Raw genomic sequence first — 15,815 nt, 5'->3', positions numbered from 1 at the left:
TAGGTCGGACATGGGCACACACAAGAACATATACATATTCATATATGTTTTAAACTTTTATTCATTCATACATTTATTTATCTACCTATTTATTTATTTATTGGGGGAGGGGGCGCGTGACACAGTGCGCATGTTGGAGATCAAAGACAACTTCCATCCACCTTGTGTCCGGGGAATCGAACTCGGGTGGTCATATTTGGCAGCAAGAGCCTCTACTCAGTGTTGTCTCGCAAATCCGTAGATATGCTTATCAGTGATGCGGGTGGAGGTGGCGGCGGCAGTGGTGGTGGTTAAAATTTATCAAGAAAAAGTACTTGGAAAATATACAATTAGGAAAGGATGCATGAAGAAACTAAAGTTCTAAGGCGGCAAAATTGAAAACACTTCAGTCAACCGGTAAAAGTAGAATTCAAAATTGCAAATCGCATGCGGTAGCTTCCCGGTGGTAAAATTCAAAATTGCACGCCACGCATCAAGCTTTCCTCCTCGCGTGGTCACGCCCACCCCCTTGCGTAATTTCCTTTCCCGCCAGACTTAAAGAAAAATAGGTGTGGCCATGTCCGCTGAATTTTGGGAAATGTAGTACGTAGGCTCAATAACCGCCCCGATGTAAAAAGGAAAAAGCGGCCAAGTAAGTTATCTTGTCTAAGTGAGCAGCGCGAGTGGAAGGTTCCCATGCCAAGGTCTGTGTAGCCCAAGACTAGTCGAGAACTCAGGATCTTGCTCCTGAGTGCAGCTAAACGACTTTGGCCTTGAAACAAAGAACAAAGAGCCAGTTCACATGCCTTGCAACATTATTGGCCAAACGACGCCAGTTGCATTCTGGGAATTGAAGTTCCTGTGACCCGGATATGTCGACACAAAATGATGAGACTTACGTCATAAGTTGGCCTCTTGTCTGGACCTCGGTGGAACTGAACTGTTTTACAAAGTAAACTTTACTACGTTGCGACAACCTGTAGGCGTGTGCGACAGGCCTTCGGGTCCACTCCGAACACCCAACTGGAGCCTTACCTTTTCTCGCCAGTTTGCACATTCTTCTCGAGGCTAGTTATCAGCCAGCCACCCTCTGTATCCAAGAGCTGAGGTAGGTCCTGGGGCACTGAGGACTTGAACTGGGACCGAGACTGGAGGCATGCCTGCCCTGTCCCCAACTAGGGATGAGAGAATTCACTCTCGGTGCTGCAGTCAAGCCCAGGGAAGCCCAGGGAAGCTTGCCTAGAGCAGGGAACTAGAATGCTGGGTGAACTCAGAGTGCCCCATAGAGCTACACAACTGATGTGCTATCTGCTGGGCCTCCTTGAAGGGTATTTGGTAGTTATGATGGACTGATGGTCTTTGAGGCTATGCAGATGGTCTTAGGGCTGTTAATAAAAGATGGGTCTTGGGGCTGGAGAAATGGCTCAGTGGTTAAGAGCACTGACTGCTGCTCTTCCAGAGGTCCTGAGTTCAAATCCCAGCAACCACATGGTGGCTCACAACCATCTGTAATGAGATCTGATGCCCTCTTCTACTGTGTCTGAAGACATTATATGTAATAAATAAATAAGTCTTTAAAAAAAAAAAGATGGGTCTTAAAGACACGTGGTACTGTGTCCTCTGGGAAATTAATGAAGGCTAATGATGAGAGTGGTGGCTATTTGGCAGTTTACATAGTAATCGTATTGGTGAGGTTCTGGAGAAAATAACAGATGCGTAGGCAGAGTGATAAACTAATGGGGTCAGTGATGAAAGAAGAAATAGGGGCTGGCAAGATGGCTCAGTGCTTAAGAGCACTGACTGCTCTTCCAAAGGTCCTGAGTTCAGATCCCAGCGAGCACATGATGGCTCACAACCACCCGTAATGAGATCTGACACCATCTTCTAGTGCACCTGAAGACAGCTACAGTGTACTTATGTATAATAATAGGTAAATCTTTGTGCCAGAGCAAGCAGGATTAACCAGAGCGAGCAGAGGTCCTAAAAATTCAATTCCCAACAACCACATGAAGGCTCACAACTATCTGTACAGCTACAGTGTACTCACATACATAAAATAAATAAATAAATCTTTTTTTAAAAAAAAAAAAGAAAGAAGAAATAGAAGCTATATGAGCAACAGAGGTGATGTATGTATTGATGAGAAGAATCTTGAAGGCCACTAGTGTGATCTTTGAGAGGTTGGTTGGGGTGGGGGGGCTGAGTAAATGGAGCTGGCCTAACAGGTCATAATCCTCCAGGCATTAGTGGGGATTAAGGTGGTACTGGAGGCCTAAAATGTGATGGGATTGGTGGACTGCAGAGTGGAGAGAGAGAGATTAGGCAATGGGAGATGGAATGAGGTTGTGTCAGGGTAATAGGTGTGAAAAGCAAGGGCTTAATTGAAGGGGTAGTAGGGTTCTGTGAACGTAGAGACAATGGAAATAACTAGAGATGGTCAGGTGTTGATAAAGATGAAATGGGCAGAGAAAATAGTTGAGAGAGAGATTACTTGTATAGCGTGTTAATGACAGTAGTCAGAGGTAGGAAGAGTCTGTAGTGGGTTCTCTGTCTGATAATTGTGGAGTCTATGGTGTCCCACAGTGATGGGGACCTATGTGATGAGCAAAGTGGCCTGAGAGTTCATGATAAGGTACTTAGGGCCTTGTCTGGGCTTTGTCTCCATGTGTTGAATGAGCTGTCTGTCATGTGGTTCCTATGAACTCAGTTAGCTGTACTTTGTTTTCTTCGCCCTGTGCAGAACAGCATCAGAGCGCTACCTACCAGCAGACTGAGATGGGACGGACATCTAAGGATAAACGGGACGTCTACTATCGCCTGGCCAAGGAGAATGGCTGGCGGGCCCGAAGCGCTTTCAAGCTACTGCAACTTGATGAAGAATTCCAACTCTTCAAAGGTGCCTAATTTAGTGGCTAAATGACCTAGGAGTGGAGAGCAGGCTGCTTCTGCAGAACTCACTGTAGTGGGTGGGCTAACTTGGAGCACGGAGATGGGGAGGAAGATGGGTCACAAAAGAGGAGGCAGGCACAGGGGCAGTGGGTAGACATAGGTTCTCCACAGGGCAGAGGTGACTCTTGCAGTATCTTCTGGTTATTCGGCCGACCAGTGTGTCTTCACTGTGTGTGCACAGGTGTGAAGCGAGCGGTTGACTTGTGTGCAGCCCCAGGCAGCTGGAGCCAGGTGCTGAGCCAGAAGGTTGGGTGAGTGGAGGGCTAGAGTGTGACCGGGGGTGGGGGTCGGGGCCCTGGGGCATGAATGCTATGCTGCCATGGACTATGCTACTATCCACAGGGCCCAGGGTTCTGGTCAGGTGGTGGCTGTGGACTTGCAGGCTATGGCTCCACTCCCAGGTGTGATACAGATCCAGGGTGACATCACTCAGGTGAGAGCATGCCTGCGAATACTGTGGTTATCCTGAGTGGCTGCCTTCACTTGGGGACAATAGAAAGTAAAAGAGAAACAAGACAATAAAAGCTGAGAAAGGCTATATAATCCCCGCATTTAAAAGGCTGGGGGTGAGGGATAATAAGTCTAAAGCTAGCCTGAGTTATATAATGAGACTGTGGCTCAAAAGTAAAATAAAATGAATGAATGAAAGAAAAGAAAAGAAAAGAAAAAGGACTTCGAGATGGCTTAAGTAGGTAAAGGGGCTTGCCAAGAAACCAGATGACTGAGTTCAATCACAAAAGTTGTCCTCTAACCTCCACATGCATATGTACCTAGACACACACACACACACAATTAATGAATAAATAAATGCAGTTTTTAAATACCTTAGGGGCTGAAGAGATGGTTCAACAGTTAAGAGCACTGGTTGCTCTTCCAGAGGGCCTGAGTTCAATTTGGAACACCCACACAGTGGCGCACAACTGTCTATAACTTCAGTCCCAGGGAATTGAATGCCGTCTTCTGGCCTCCCCTAACACCAGGCATACATGTGGGGCATGAACATGCATAAAGGCAAAACACCTAGATACTTTAAGAAAAGCAAAGGGAGAGAAGGAGAGAAGAAAATAAAAAGCATTTTTAATTAATTGATTCACTTGATTATTATTTGCTGTGTGTATGTGTGCATGTTGGTGTGTCGTGGTGTGCAAATAGAGGTCAGAGGATACCTTGGAGGGGTCAGTCCGTCTTCTCCTTCTACTATTTGAGTTCCAGGGATGGAACTCTGGGTCACGAGGCCTGGCAGCAAGTGCCTTTTACCTGCCAAGCCAACTCACCAGCCCCTTAAAAAATTTTTCTAAAAGAATAAATAAAAAAGATGAGGGGACTGGAGATGTAGCTTAGAGCTAGAACACTTGTGCAGTACAAGCAGAAAATACTGGGTTCTACTCCAGTACCAAAGACGGAACCTGAGAAAGACAGAGATTGACCGCCTGTACATAGACTGTATTGCAGAGACACCAAATGACGAGGGAAGGTCCCCAGAGATGCAACCTGAGGACAGGCAAAGCCTAAGAATATGGCTGCCCCCAAGGCTTTGAGGCTAGGGCTGTGGGCAGGTGGGGTTTGAGGGTGAGGGCAGCAGAAGGGTACTGAGGCCATTCATCCCCCTTTCTCCATAGCTTTCCACTGCCAAGGAGATCATCCAGCACTTTGAGGGCTGCCCTGCCGACCTAGTAGTGTGTGACGGGGCTCCTGATGGTAAATGGGGTGTGGGAGTGACCTCTGTCTCTTAGCTCAGTTTTTGTTCTCCCTCTTTCCCTCTGTTCTTTCCATTTTCCATTTTCTGGCAATTTCTCACTACTTCTCCTCTCATTGTCCATCCTCCTCCTCCCCGCCTTTCAAGTTTGTTTGGGATTTTTTTGGACTGTTTCATAGTGCTAAAAATAGATGGACCCTCACATATGCAAGTATTCTGCCACTAAGGTTTACCCCCTGCCCAACAGCTTTGTGCTGTGTGTTGACTCCCCTGCCTTCTTATCTGAGAGCCTGTCCAATCCTATGCTCTGTTTTTGATTTGTTGTTGTTGTTGTTGTTGTTATTGTTGTTGTTTTAGCCAGCCTTCTATTCAAAACATTTTCTGAGCACATATTGTGTTGGGAAAGTGTACATAAATAAGTTCCACTGGTCTCTGGCCTTGTGAAGTCAATGTTTCAGTGGGACTGCATAGAATAGAGACAGTTGAAGGCTGGAGAGATGGCTCAGTGATTAAGAGCACCGTCTGCTCTTCCAGAGGTCTTGAGTTCAATTCCTAGTAACCACATGGTGACTCACACCCATCTGTAATGGGATCTGATGTCCTCTTCTGGTGTGTCTGAAGACAGCTACAGTGTACTCACATATATAAAATAAATAAAATATTTTAAAAAAAGAGACAGACAGTTGATCTGGTGACTCAATGCCTGTAACTCCAGATCTTGAGAGACTGAGGCAGAAAGATCACTAGAGCTCAAGGTCAGCCTGGATTAGAAAGGTCCTGTCTCAAAAAATAAAAATAGATGGGTGGGGTGCTGGCTTAGTGGTTAAGAGTGCTTGCTATTCTTCCAGGGAACTGAGTTCATTTGAGAGCTGTACGTGCCTGGTGGCTCACAACTACCTGTAACTTCAACTCCAGAGGATCTAACACTCTCTTTTGGCCCCCATGGACACACACATGTGACATACAAAATGCAGACACAGATACATAAAAATTTTTAAAAATGTTTTAAAAATACTCAAAATGAATAGCAATTTACAATTTTTTAAAGGTTATTTCTATTTATATGAGTACACTGTAGCTGTCTTCAGATAAACCAGAAGAGGCCATCTGATCTCATTACAGATGGTTATGAGCCACCATGTGGTTGCTGGGAATTGAACTCAGGACCTCTGGAATTGCAGACAGTGCTCTTAACTGCTGAGCCATCTCTCTAGCCCTACAATTTTTAATAAAAAGATAAACTTTTTTTATATATAAAAAAAGGTAATAGATCCTGTAGGGAAGTCACTGAGACAGGCCAAGGAAGTAAAAACTACCTGCTGAGATTCGAAATAAAGTAGACAGGAATGGCTTCATTGACTTGTCAGCAGAAAGAATTGATAGCGAATGGGCCGTCGGTTACAGCACTGCTTTTGATAGTGCAAACTTGGAGAAAGCATTAGGGTTGGGGACAAAGGAAGACTGCCTGGCTGGGATTGTGACTGTATCCCTTAGACTTCTTGAACAGTGTGAGAGGCAGAGGTGGAAGCAGAGACAAACCCCACCCCCACCCCAAGAAGGAGATAGCCACTGCAGTAGTGCAAAAGAGTGACTTATAACAGTGAGGGGTCCAGTGAAGGCAAGGAGAGAATGGTCCCACTTTGAAAATAGAATGGCGCCTTTAATCCCAGCACTTGGGAGGCAGAGGCAGGTGGATCTCTGAGTTCGAGGCCAGCCTGGTCTACAGAGTGAGTTCCAGGACAGCCAGGGCTACACAGAGAAACCCTGAACCCTGTCTCTAAAAACCAAAAAAAGAAAATAGAATGGGCTAGATCTGCTAAAGTCCAGAATGTGGGTATAGCATGAGCCAAATTGGTTACAGGGACTAAGGTTTTTGACATGAATAAGGATCCAGTGAGCTGAAAAACATCAAGGAACTGATAATAGAGAAGGAAATAGAAATTTGACTTTGAACTTGTTGTGCCTATAGGGCTGGTCTATCAATAAAGCTCCACAAAACCATCTGGGCTAGAGGTAGAATTCTAGTGCTGCTTGTGGGACAAGTAGTTTTCCAGAATTAAAATCACTTCCCAGGTTGTTAAGGGCTCAGGGCTCAAGTCCAGTTGGAAGACAGTATTCTTTCCAGAACCTTTGTGGTAAGAGGGCCTGAAAAATGTCTTTGATTTTCTAATCTCTGGCATAAGAAGACATATCAAATCAGAGGGTCCCCTAATGTTATTCCTCTTTGCTACAGTCACTGGCCTCCATGATGTGGATGAGTATATGCAGGCCCAGCTTCTGCTAGCTGTGAGTAACCCTCTGCCCTCCTTTGGCCCATTCTTGCCTTCTTCTGCCTCCACCTTACCCACCTTACCGCCTTTATGCAGGCTCTCAACATTGCTACTCATGTCTTGAAGCTAGGGGGCTGCTTCGTGGCCAAGGTGAGCCTTGGTGAGCCTTGGGAATCCTGGGGGAATGTTGAGAAAGGTCTCTGTCAGGGGAAAGGCCCCCTTACTTCTCTATCTTGCCTTCCACACCCTACAGATATTCCGAGGCCGGGATGTGACCCTGCTCTACAGCCAACTACGTATCTTCTTCTCCAGTGTGCTCTGTGCTAAGCCCAAGAGCAGCCGGAACTCAAGCATTGGTCAGTGGGTGGGGCCATATGGAGGCCTGATAGGCAAGGAGGTGATTGGCTATGTGTCTGCACAAGGTTGAGGTGACAGAAAGTCACCCCTCACTCCAGGTTTTCTCCCACAGAGGCCTTTGCTGTGTGTCAGGGTTATGACCCTCCTGAGGGCTTCATTCCAGACCTGACCAGACCCCTGCTGAACCAATCATACGGTGAGAACCAGAGCTGGTAATGACCCATGCCTGGGGAAACTTCACCAGCTCCATGCACCTCATATCCCTCAAGAGCCCTCTGCCTCACACCCTGATGGCAGTTGCACCCGCTTAGGGATATTTCAGATAGTCTTCCAGTGGTAACTCTTCGTCCTGGTGGGAATTCTGTTGCACCAAACTAAGCATTCATCCAGGGAAGATCCTACTTATCTATCTTAGGGAAACACTCAAGTAGAAAGCTCACCTGTGTTAAACACGTTCCCTGTGTAAGTTTGTAGCCTCCAACCTGATAGGCAAACGTGGAACCTGTCTCTGTAGATCCCATTTGAATGACACAAGGTAGAATGTGCTGGTAAAGTGCTGGGCGGGAATGGTACAGTGAAAAGCCAGGCCACGGGCTGCCATTTTAGCATCAGTGATCAGGAGGTAACCTGCAACAGAGGACTAGTTTACAAAGGACCATGATGGCAGGGAGGGAGACTTCAGTGCTGGTGTAGCCTGTATCTTCACTCTGCTTCTTTCCAAGATACAGATTTCAACCAGTTGGATGGTCCTACTCGTGTTATTGTGCCTTTTGTGGCCTGTGGGGACCTCAGCGCCTACGATTCGGACTGCACTTACTCTCTGGATGTGAGTGTCCAGCCAGTAGGGCAGGGGTCAGGAGATTGTCTTGGATTCTCAGATCCTCATCATCTCTTGTGTCCTACAGCTAGACGACGGCTCTGAATACAAATATACTCCACCTACACAGCCCCCCATCGCACCCCCATACCAAGAAGCCTGCAGGTTGAAGAAGAATGGACAGCTGGCCAAGGAACTCCTCCCCCAAGAATGTTCCATCAACAGTGTAGACAAGTTGCCCCAGCCTCTGGCTCTCCATACCCTGCTAGCCCCCAAGGTCTGGATATGTACCTCTAGCCCACCATGGCATCTTCCCAGTGTGCCCATTTCTGTCGTGACTCACTCCCGTGGTCCTTTCCTGCCTTGCAATAGCTATAAGAGTCAGTAGCTCAGCCCAGGACAAGTGGAAAACTATAGCCAAATAGCTGAGTTCCTTCTCTTTTTCTTTGGCAGGCGGAAGACAATGAAATTAATTGTTCGTCTTAACACATTAAGGTAACTTTGCTTTTTTTCCCCTCTGAAGTTCAAGTAAAGGGCACCTTTAAGAAAAATCTGACCAGACTGGGCAGTGGTGGCGCACGCCTTTAGTCCCAGCACTTGGGAGGCAGAGGCAGGCAGATTTCTGAGTTTGAGACCAGCTTGGTCTACAGAGTGAGTTCCAGGACAGCCAGGGCTACACAGAGAAACCCTGTCTCAAAAAACAAACAAACAAAAAAAAAAGAAAAATCTGACTAGGGACTGCAAGCTGGCTCTGTGGTTAAGAACAAGTATTGCCCTTGCAGAAGATCTAAGTTTGGTTTCCAGCAACCCTGTTTGGGAGCTCATAACTGCCTATGACTTCACCTCCACAGGAGCAGACATCTCTGGCCTCTCAGGTTACCTCCATTCGCCAGCACATACCCAGGATACACACACACACACACACACACACACACACACACACTTAAAAATAATAAAAATAGGGGCTGGAGAGATGGCTCAGCGGTTGAGAGTACTGACTGCTCTTCCAGGGGTCTTGAGTTCAAATCCCAGCAAATACATAGTGGCTCACAACCATCTGTAATGGGATCTGACACCCTCTTCTGTGTGTCTGAAGACAGCTATAGTGTACTTACATATAATAAATAAATAAATCATTTAAAAAATAATAATAAAAATAGTTTGGGCATGGTGGCACTCAGTTTTATTCCCAGCACTTGGAGAGGTGGTGTGCAAGCAAGTCACTACAAGTTTGAGGTTAGCCTGATCTGAATAGTTCCAGGCCAGCCTATGCTACATAATGAGACTGTGTCTGTAAAAAAAGAAAAAGAAAAAAAAGTCCCTCAGTGGGTTGAAAATAGAACTCAGTTTATAGAGTGCTTACCTAAAATGCACAAAACCCTGGGTTCAATCTCTAGCTACCACATAAAAAGCCAGGCAGAGTAATCCTAGCACCCAGAAGATGCAATGGAAGGATCGGAGTTTCTAGAACATCCTCAGATACTTAGCAGGTCTGAAGCCAGCATGAGCTATGAAAACCTGTCTCAAGATGAAAGACCTCAGTAAATTTTTACTTTATTTTTTTTGTTTTTATTTTTTTGAAACAGGGTTTGTGTGGCCCTAGCTCTGTAGACCAGGCTGGCCTCAAACTTAACAGAGATCCACCTGCCTCTGCCTTGAGTTCTGGAGTGAAAGGCACACGCTGCCACCACCCAGGGACTTTAAAAAAATAAAGTTTATTTATTGGGTATACACTCATACACATACAATTTTTTTAAAAATCTTTAAAGGGTTAAAAGGTTCAGTCTTCAATACTGCCAAGGAACTAAAACAAAGATAATATATATTAAGAGCTGGGGATGTAGTTTAGTTCGTAAAATGCTCGTCTGGAATGGACAAAGCTCTGAGCCCCAGGACCACGTAGTAATATCTATGCCAGTAATCCTGTGGTAGGAAGTTGTCTTAGTTGCTTTTTCATTGCTGTGATAAGACACCGCAACCGAGGCAACTTATGGAAGAGAGCCTTCATTGGGGGTTTACAGTTTCAGAGGCTGAACCCCTGATTATAGCAGGGAGCATGGCAGCAGGCAGGCATGGCTCTGGAGCAATAATTAGTAATCGTGAGATATAAACCACGGAGCAGAGACACACACACAGGGTTGGGGGGGTAGATTACTGGAATAGCCTGGGTCTTTGAGTCCTCATAGTTTGTCCCAGTGACAACGCCTCTTCCAACAAGACAGTACCTCTTAATCTCTCCCAAAACACTTTCTTTCTTTTTCTTTTTTTTTCTTGTTTCCCCCCCGCCCCCCGAGACAGGGTTTCTCTGTGTAGCCCTGGCTGTCCTGGAAGTCACTCTGTAGACCAGGCTGGCCTCGAACTCAGAAATCTGCCTGCCTCTGCCTCCCAAGTCCTGGGATTAAAGGCGTGCACCAACACCACCGGCAAGAGTTGGAATTTATACATTGTAAGTTGTATTTGACTGTGTTTACAATGTGCTACAAAAACAATGGTCTCCTAAGATACCGTCTTGGTTTTTAGACAATAACAAAAGCACCCAAGGTGTATTTCCCACAGAGGCGCACTGTCACTGAAGTGTATGGCTACACATATAAAAGTAGTACTGGCTATGGAAAGTAGGAATAAGTAAAGCAAAATGGAGAAAATCAGAGAATGCAGACAAGAGTTTGGAGTTCTGAAAGTCTTTTTCTAGCCAGGCACTTGGGAAGCAGAGGCACTAGGATTATGATTTCAAGGCTAGCCTAGTCTACATGGGAGTTGACAGCCAGGGATATGTAAAGACCCTGTGAGAAAAGGAAATAAAAAATAAAAGCATATTTTCTAAAAGACCTTTCTGAGGTAAACCACTTAGGGGATGGAGGTGTGGGGACTTGTGGGTTTATCTAGGGGAAGAACACTCCAGGGAAAAGGCTCAGCATAGTTCAAGGTCTGTAGTAGGATGGACTTAGATCTAACCATTAGGTTACATCCTTTTCTGACAATGGCCTAGCAAATTACTCACATTTAAGTCTTCTGGTATAAAGGGCACCTTAAAAAATTAAGACGTGGGCTGGAGAGATGGCTCAGCAATTGAGAGCACTGACTGCTCTTCCAGAGGTCCTGAGTTCAATTCCAGCAACCACATGGTGGCTCACAACCATCTGTAATGGGATCCGATTTGCTCTTCTAGTGTGTCTGTGGATGGCTATAGTGTAGTCATATAAAAATAAATAAATCTATTAAAAAAATAAGAACAAACAAAAAAATTGAGACACAGCCCAGGGATGGTGGTGCACGCCTTTAATCCCAGCACCCAAGTGGCAGAAGCAGGCGGATCTCTGAGTTCAAGGCCAACCTAGTCTACAGAGTGAATTCCAAGGACAACCAGGGCTACGGGATGAAACCCAAGGCCTTACACCTACCTAATGCACCAGGCACAACATGGTACATAGATATGCACAGCAAAACACCCATGCACGTAAAATAATTAAACAAGTAATCTCAAAAAAAAAAAAAAACCTTAATTAGAAAGACAGCTAAGTGGTTAAGATCAGTTGCTGCCCATTCAAACAACCAGGGTTCAGTTCCCAGTATCCACATGGCAGCTCACAACTGTCTGTAACTCCGATTCCAGGGGATCAGGTGCTTTCTTCTGCCCTCCATATTTACCAAGCATACATGCAATGCATTTACATACATGTATGCAGGAAAGACAGTCATACACATAAAATGAAAGTAAATATTTTTTTTTTAATTGAAACGGGCCAGGTGTGGTGACACAGGCCTTTGATCCTAGTACATAAGTGACAGTCCAGCCTAGGCTACATGGTAAGACACTGTCTTAAGCAAAACAAAAACAAAATGCCGAAACGGGTGGGTGTAGATCAGTGATGGGGCTTGCCCGGGAAGGATTAAAAATGCACACTACTGGACCCAGCCCCAATTATACTTATGAGAAATTAGTTCTAGGGCTGGATAGATGGCTTAGGAGGAAAAGGCTCTCCCTTCTAAACCCAATGGCTAACCAGTTAAATCCTTGTAACCCATATGGTAGGAGAGAACTGACTCCCCAAAGTTGTCGCCTCCACTTGCACATGTACACAAAATAAATAAATGTAAAAGAACACAATTTTAGGCAAATTAGTTGTTTTAAAATTGAGTTGTTGGGCTGGGTGGTGGTGACACACACCTTTAATCCCAGCACTTGGGAGGCAGAGGCAAGCAGGATTTCTGAGTTGGAGGCCAGCCTGGCCTACAGAGTGAGTTCCAGGACAGCCAGGGTTATACAGAGAAACTCTGTCTCGAAAAAACAAAAACAAAACAAAAAAATTGAGTTGTTTTTTCTTATTTATTTATATGAGTACGCTGTAGCTGTCTTCAGACACCCTAGAAGAGGGCATCAGATCTCATTACGGATGGTTGTGAGCCACCATGTGGTTGCTGGGAATTGAACTCAGGACCTCTGGAAGAACAGTCAATGTTCTTAACCTCTGAGCCATCTCTCCAGCCTGACAAATTAGTTTTTGAATGCCTGTAGCCCTCCTGTTTAGTCCTAGCCTGTTCACAGTGAGGAGCTACACAGCAATGAGAATGAAGTAGTATTTGTAGTTAACCTTTGACAGGCATGAGTTTGTTTTTTTTTTTTTAAATATATATACATTTCCCTTTAATGTTAGGGTTTGCAATAAAGTCAAACTAATGCAGCCCGAAAGCTGCTGCCTGCCAAGACAACCTGGAGCTGGCTTTGGTTTGTTTGCAGGTATCATCTATGGGGACTGAACAGACCGACCTAGAGTGAGAATCTACAACTCCATCACGATCAAGAAATGGTGAAGAAGTCCTCAGAGCTGCAGGAGGGATTTGTTGAGACCTCTCCTGGAGTGTCCTCTCCAAAGCAATGGTTCTTACATCAGGGACCTCCACCAAACATGATGGAGGAGTGTGTGAATATTGTCACTATAACTGAAGTTCAGTTGTATTCCCAATTAACAAATATTGGCAATAAATCAGAACTGGAAAAGCCCTATGGATGCAAGTCACTTACTTTTTAGATGGCAGTTTACAGACATCTGAAATGCTGCTCATATTTCTCACCACTTTGAATAATAGTTAATTATATAAATTGATCCTATAATTAGATATCTCATCTATTACTGCATCCCAATTAAGTGATTGGCTGGGCAGGTATTTGTAAGACAACTTCCCATATAGGCTAGATTGCCCTTAAAACTCAAAATCCTCCCGTGTCAGCTCCCTGAGTGCTGAGATTACAGGCCTGTGCCACCAAACCTAACTACTATATTCTAGTTTTATTAAAAAGAAAAGTGGTAACTATATTTCAGCATAATAAGCTTTCATCATTACTCAGATGTGTTTGTGTGCATATGCAGGTATGCCTTCAAAAACATCCTGTGATGGGCTGAAGAAGATCAGTGGTAGATCTTTGCCTAATATGCATTAGGCCCTGGGTTCCATTTTCACTAACACAAACATAAAGTCTGTTAGTTGGACATGGTATTACCACACCTATAGTTCTAGCTACTCAAGTGCCCAAAATAAAAACCCTCTAGCCCAGAACTTCAAGGTTAATGTGGACAGTATAGCTAGGCCCTTTTCAAAAAGAAAACAAAGGGTGATGCCAAATGTAGTACACACCTATAATCCCAGATTTCCAAAAGATTCTCAAACAATTTTTGTTGTAGTTGTTTTATTTGGTTGCAAAAGGGTCTTATGTAGCCAAGGCTGGCCTCAAACTTACTGGATACCCAAGAATGTTATTGATCCTCCCATCCCTACCTCCCAAGTACTGACATTAAAGATATGTTTCACAATGCCTAATTTTACTGGACCAAACTTTTTAGGTTGACAGTCTTTCCTTCACACTTAGCTGACATGCACAAGACCTTGAATTCTATGCCCAGCACTACCAATATAAGTGGGTATGGGAGGGAGACTTGTTTTCTAAAGAAGCTTCCAAGTCTTCCTTGACTGCAGTGGAGTTTCTAGAGCCCAACAGGCAGGAGCTGACATGAACTCCCTGAGCTATAGGGTACCATCTTCTGTGGTCTAATCCAATGTCTTTACAAACCCAGGTATATCGGAGAACCTGCACTTTGGTCTCTGGCGATTCCAGGAATGTCTGTACCCCACTCTGTCTAGAGGTGTTCACAGTACAAAACTTTAATCCGAGATGATGATTCTCATTCAAATCAATGTGACCACAGGAATGGACACAACCCAGGCTATCTGACCTCAGGAATGCATGTCTAGAGGGCCCACACAAAGGGCATTCGATCACAGATGTTTCTACACCCACATCCATTGCCACATCAACTCTGGCCTGAGGACCAGTAGTGGGACGTAAGATCAGAGAGGGCCTATAGGAGCAAGAAATGCCTGAATAGAACCCAAGAGCACAAAAAAATAGCTCAAGAATTGAGGGTCTGGAGAGATGGATGGCTCCACTTTAAGAACATCTGTTGTTCTTTCAGAAGACCTGGGTTCAATTTGCAACACCCTCAAGGAATCTAAAAATCATAACTCCAGTTCCAGGTCCGATGCTTTCTTCTGACCTCCTTGGGCACCAGGCATTGCATATGTATATGAAACAGACAGAAAGAAAACACACACATATGTATGAAATAAATCTTTAAAGAATGGGCAGATTGGATTACTTGAAATTAAAGGGCTTCTGTGCTCAGCAGAGTGAACAGACATTCTGTATAGAGTAGGAGACAACTTTTGCCAACTACATACTTCAGATAGAGTTACTATCTGGATGGTGGCAGAGCTCACCTTTAAGCCTGGCACTTGGGAGCCTGAAGATCTCTGTGATTTGGAGACCAGCCTGGTCTACAGAGCAAGTTTCAGGACAGCCAAGGCTACACATGAGAAATCCTGTCTCAAAATAAAATAAAACCAAGCAAACTAAAAGATTATTGACCACTTGTATTTCCCTTTTTTGGTTTCTTGAAACAGAGTCTCTGTGGTAGACCTGGCTGTCCTAGAACTCACTCTGTAGACCAGGCTGGCCTTGAACTCATATCTGCCTGTCTCTACCTCCTGAGTGCTGGGATTAATAGGCATGTGCCACCACACCCAGCTACCAGTGAATGCTTTGAAGTACTCAACATCCTTAGTCATCAGAGAAATATACAATTAAACAACTTTGAAGGCTGACAAGATGGCTTGATAGGTAAAGGCGCTGGCTGCCAATACATAACAACCTGAAGGGAGTGCCCAGGGCCCGTAGTAGAGAGACCCAGCTCGTGCAAGCTGTTCTGACATGTTGTGGCATAAGCACACCCACACATACAGAAATTAAAGAAATGTAAACTTCGAAGGGCTAGAAATGTAGCTCATGTGGGTAGGTTTCCCTAGCATGTGCAAAGCCCTGGTTTCAACTGCACCTCTGCAGAATGGTGGCACATAGCTGTTATCCCAGCACTGGGTAGGTAGAGGCAGGAGAACAAGAAGTTCATGAATATCTTTGGCTACAGCAGGAGTTAGAGGCCAGCTCAGGCTACATGGGATCTCTCGTTACAAAAAAGAATCAAAAATCAAAATAGACTACTTTGAGGTTCTAGCCACCGCCCAGCCAAAATCATGAAAACATGCTAGTTAGGATTATAGAAACAAGAACCTGGACTCGTGATAGGAGTGTCAACTAGTCCAGCCACTATGGGAATCGGTATAGAGGCTTCTTAAAATCCCACTGGGCAGTGGTGGCGCATGCCTTTAATCCCAGCACTTGGGAGACAGAGGCAGG

General features: G+C 44.9%; 1 protein-coding gene across 2 annotated transcripts; it reads left to right on the top strand.

The window, feature by feature from the left end:
* The first annotated feature begins 857 nt into the window (after positions 1–857).
* On the top strand, positions 858–13,071 carry Ftsj1 (FtsJ RNA 2'-O-methyltransferase 1). 2 transcript variants are annotated; one of them, XM_031339456.1, is made up of 13 exons: positions 858–1,087; positions 2,720–2,875; positions 3,110–3,179; positions 3,271–3,361; positions 4,548–4,626; positions 6,858–6,910; positions 6,991–7,044; positions 7,148–7,250; positions 7,364–7,447; positions 7,974–8,077; positions 8,157–8,345; positions 8,522–8,563; positions 12,807–13,071. In XM_031339456.1, the coding sequence occupies exons 2-12, from the start codon at positions 2,755–2,757 to the stop codon at positions 8,552–8,554; spliced, it is 981 nt and encodes a 326-aa protein (XP_031195316.1). In that variant the 5' UTR covers positions 858–1,087; positions 2,720–2,754; the 3' UTR covers positions 8,555–8,563; positions 12,807–13,071. The 2 variants fall into 2 exon arrangements, with proteins under 2 accessions (XP_031195316.1, XP_031195386.1); XM_031339526.1 differs by having other exon boundaries at positions 860–1,087; positions 7,980–8,077.
* Positions 13,072–15,815: the final 2,744 nt, after the last annotated feature.

The sequence above is a fragment of the Mastomys coucha genome, chromosome X (genome assembly GCF_008632895.1).
Source record: "Mastomys coucha isolate ucsf_1 chromosome X, UCSF_Mcou_1, whole genome shotgun sequence".
Lineage (NCBI taxonomy): Eukaryota > Metazoa > Chordata > Mammalia > Rodentia > Muridae > Mastomys > Mastomys coucha.
The sequence above is the reverse complement of the archived record's forward strand: the minus strand, read 5'-3'. Positions and strand labels throughout refer to the sequence as shown.

Excerpts from the sequence above, each read along its gene's own strand:
- Ftsj1 (XM_031339456.1), top strand. The coding sequence starts at position 2,755 with ATGGGACGGACATCTAAGGATAAACGGGACGTCTACTATCGCCTGGCC. Across the intron at positions 3,180-3,270 it reads GTGCTGAGCCAGAAGGTTGG|GGCCCAGGGTTCTGGTCAGG; the intron begins GTGAGTGGAGGG and ends TACTATCCACAG. Across the intron at positions 4,627-6,857 it reads GTGTGACGGGGCTCCTGATG|TCACTGGCCTCCATGATGTG; the intron begins GTAAATGGGGTG and ends TCTTTGCTACAG.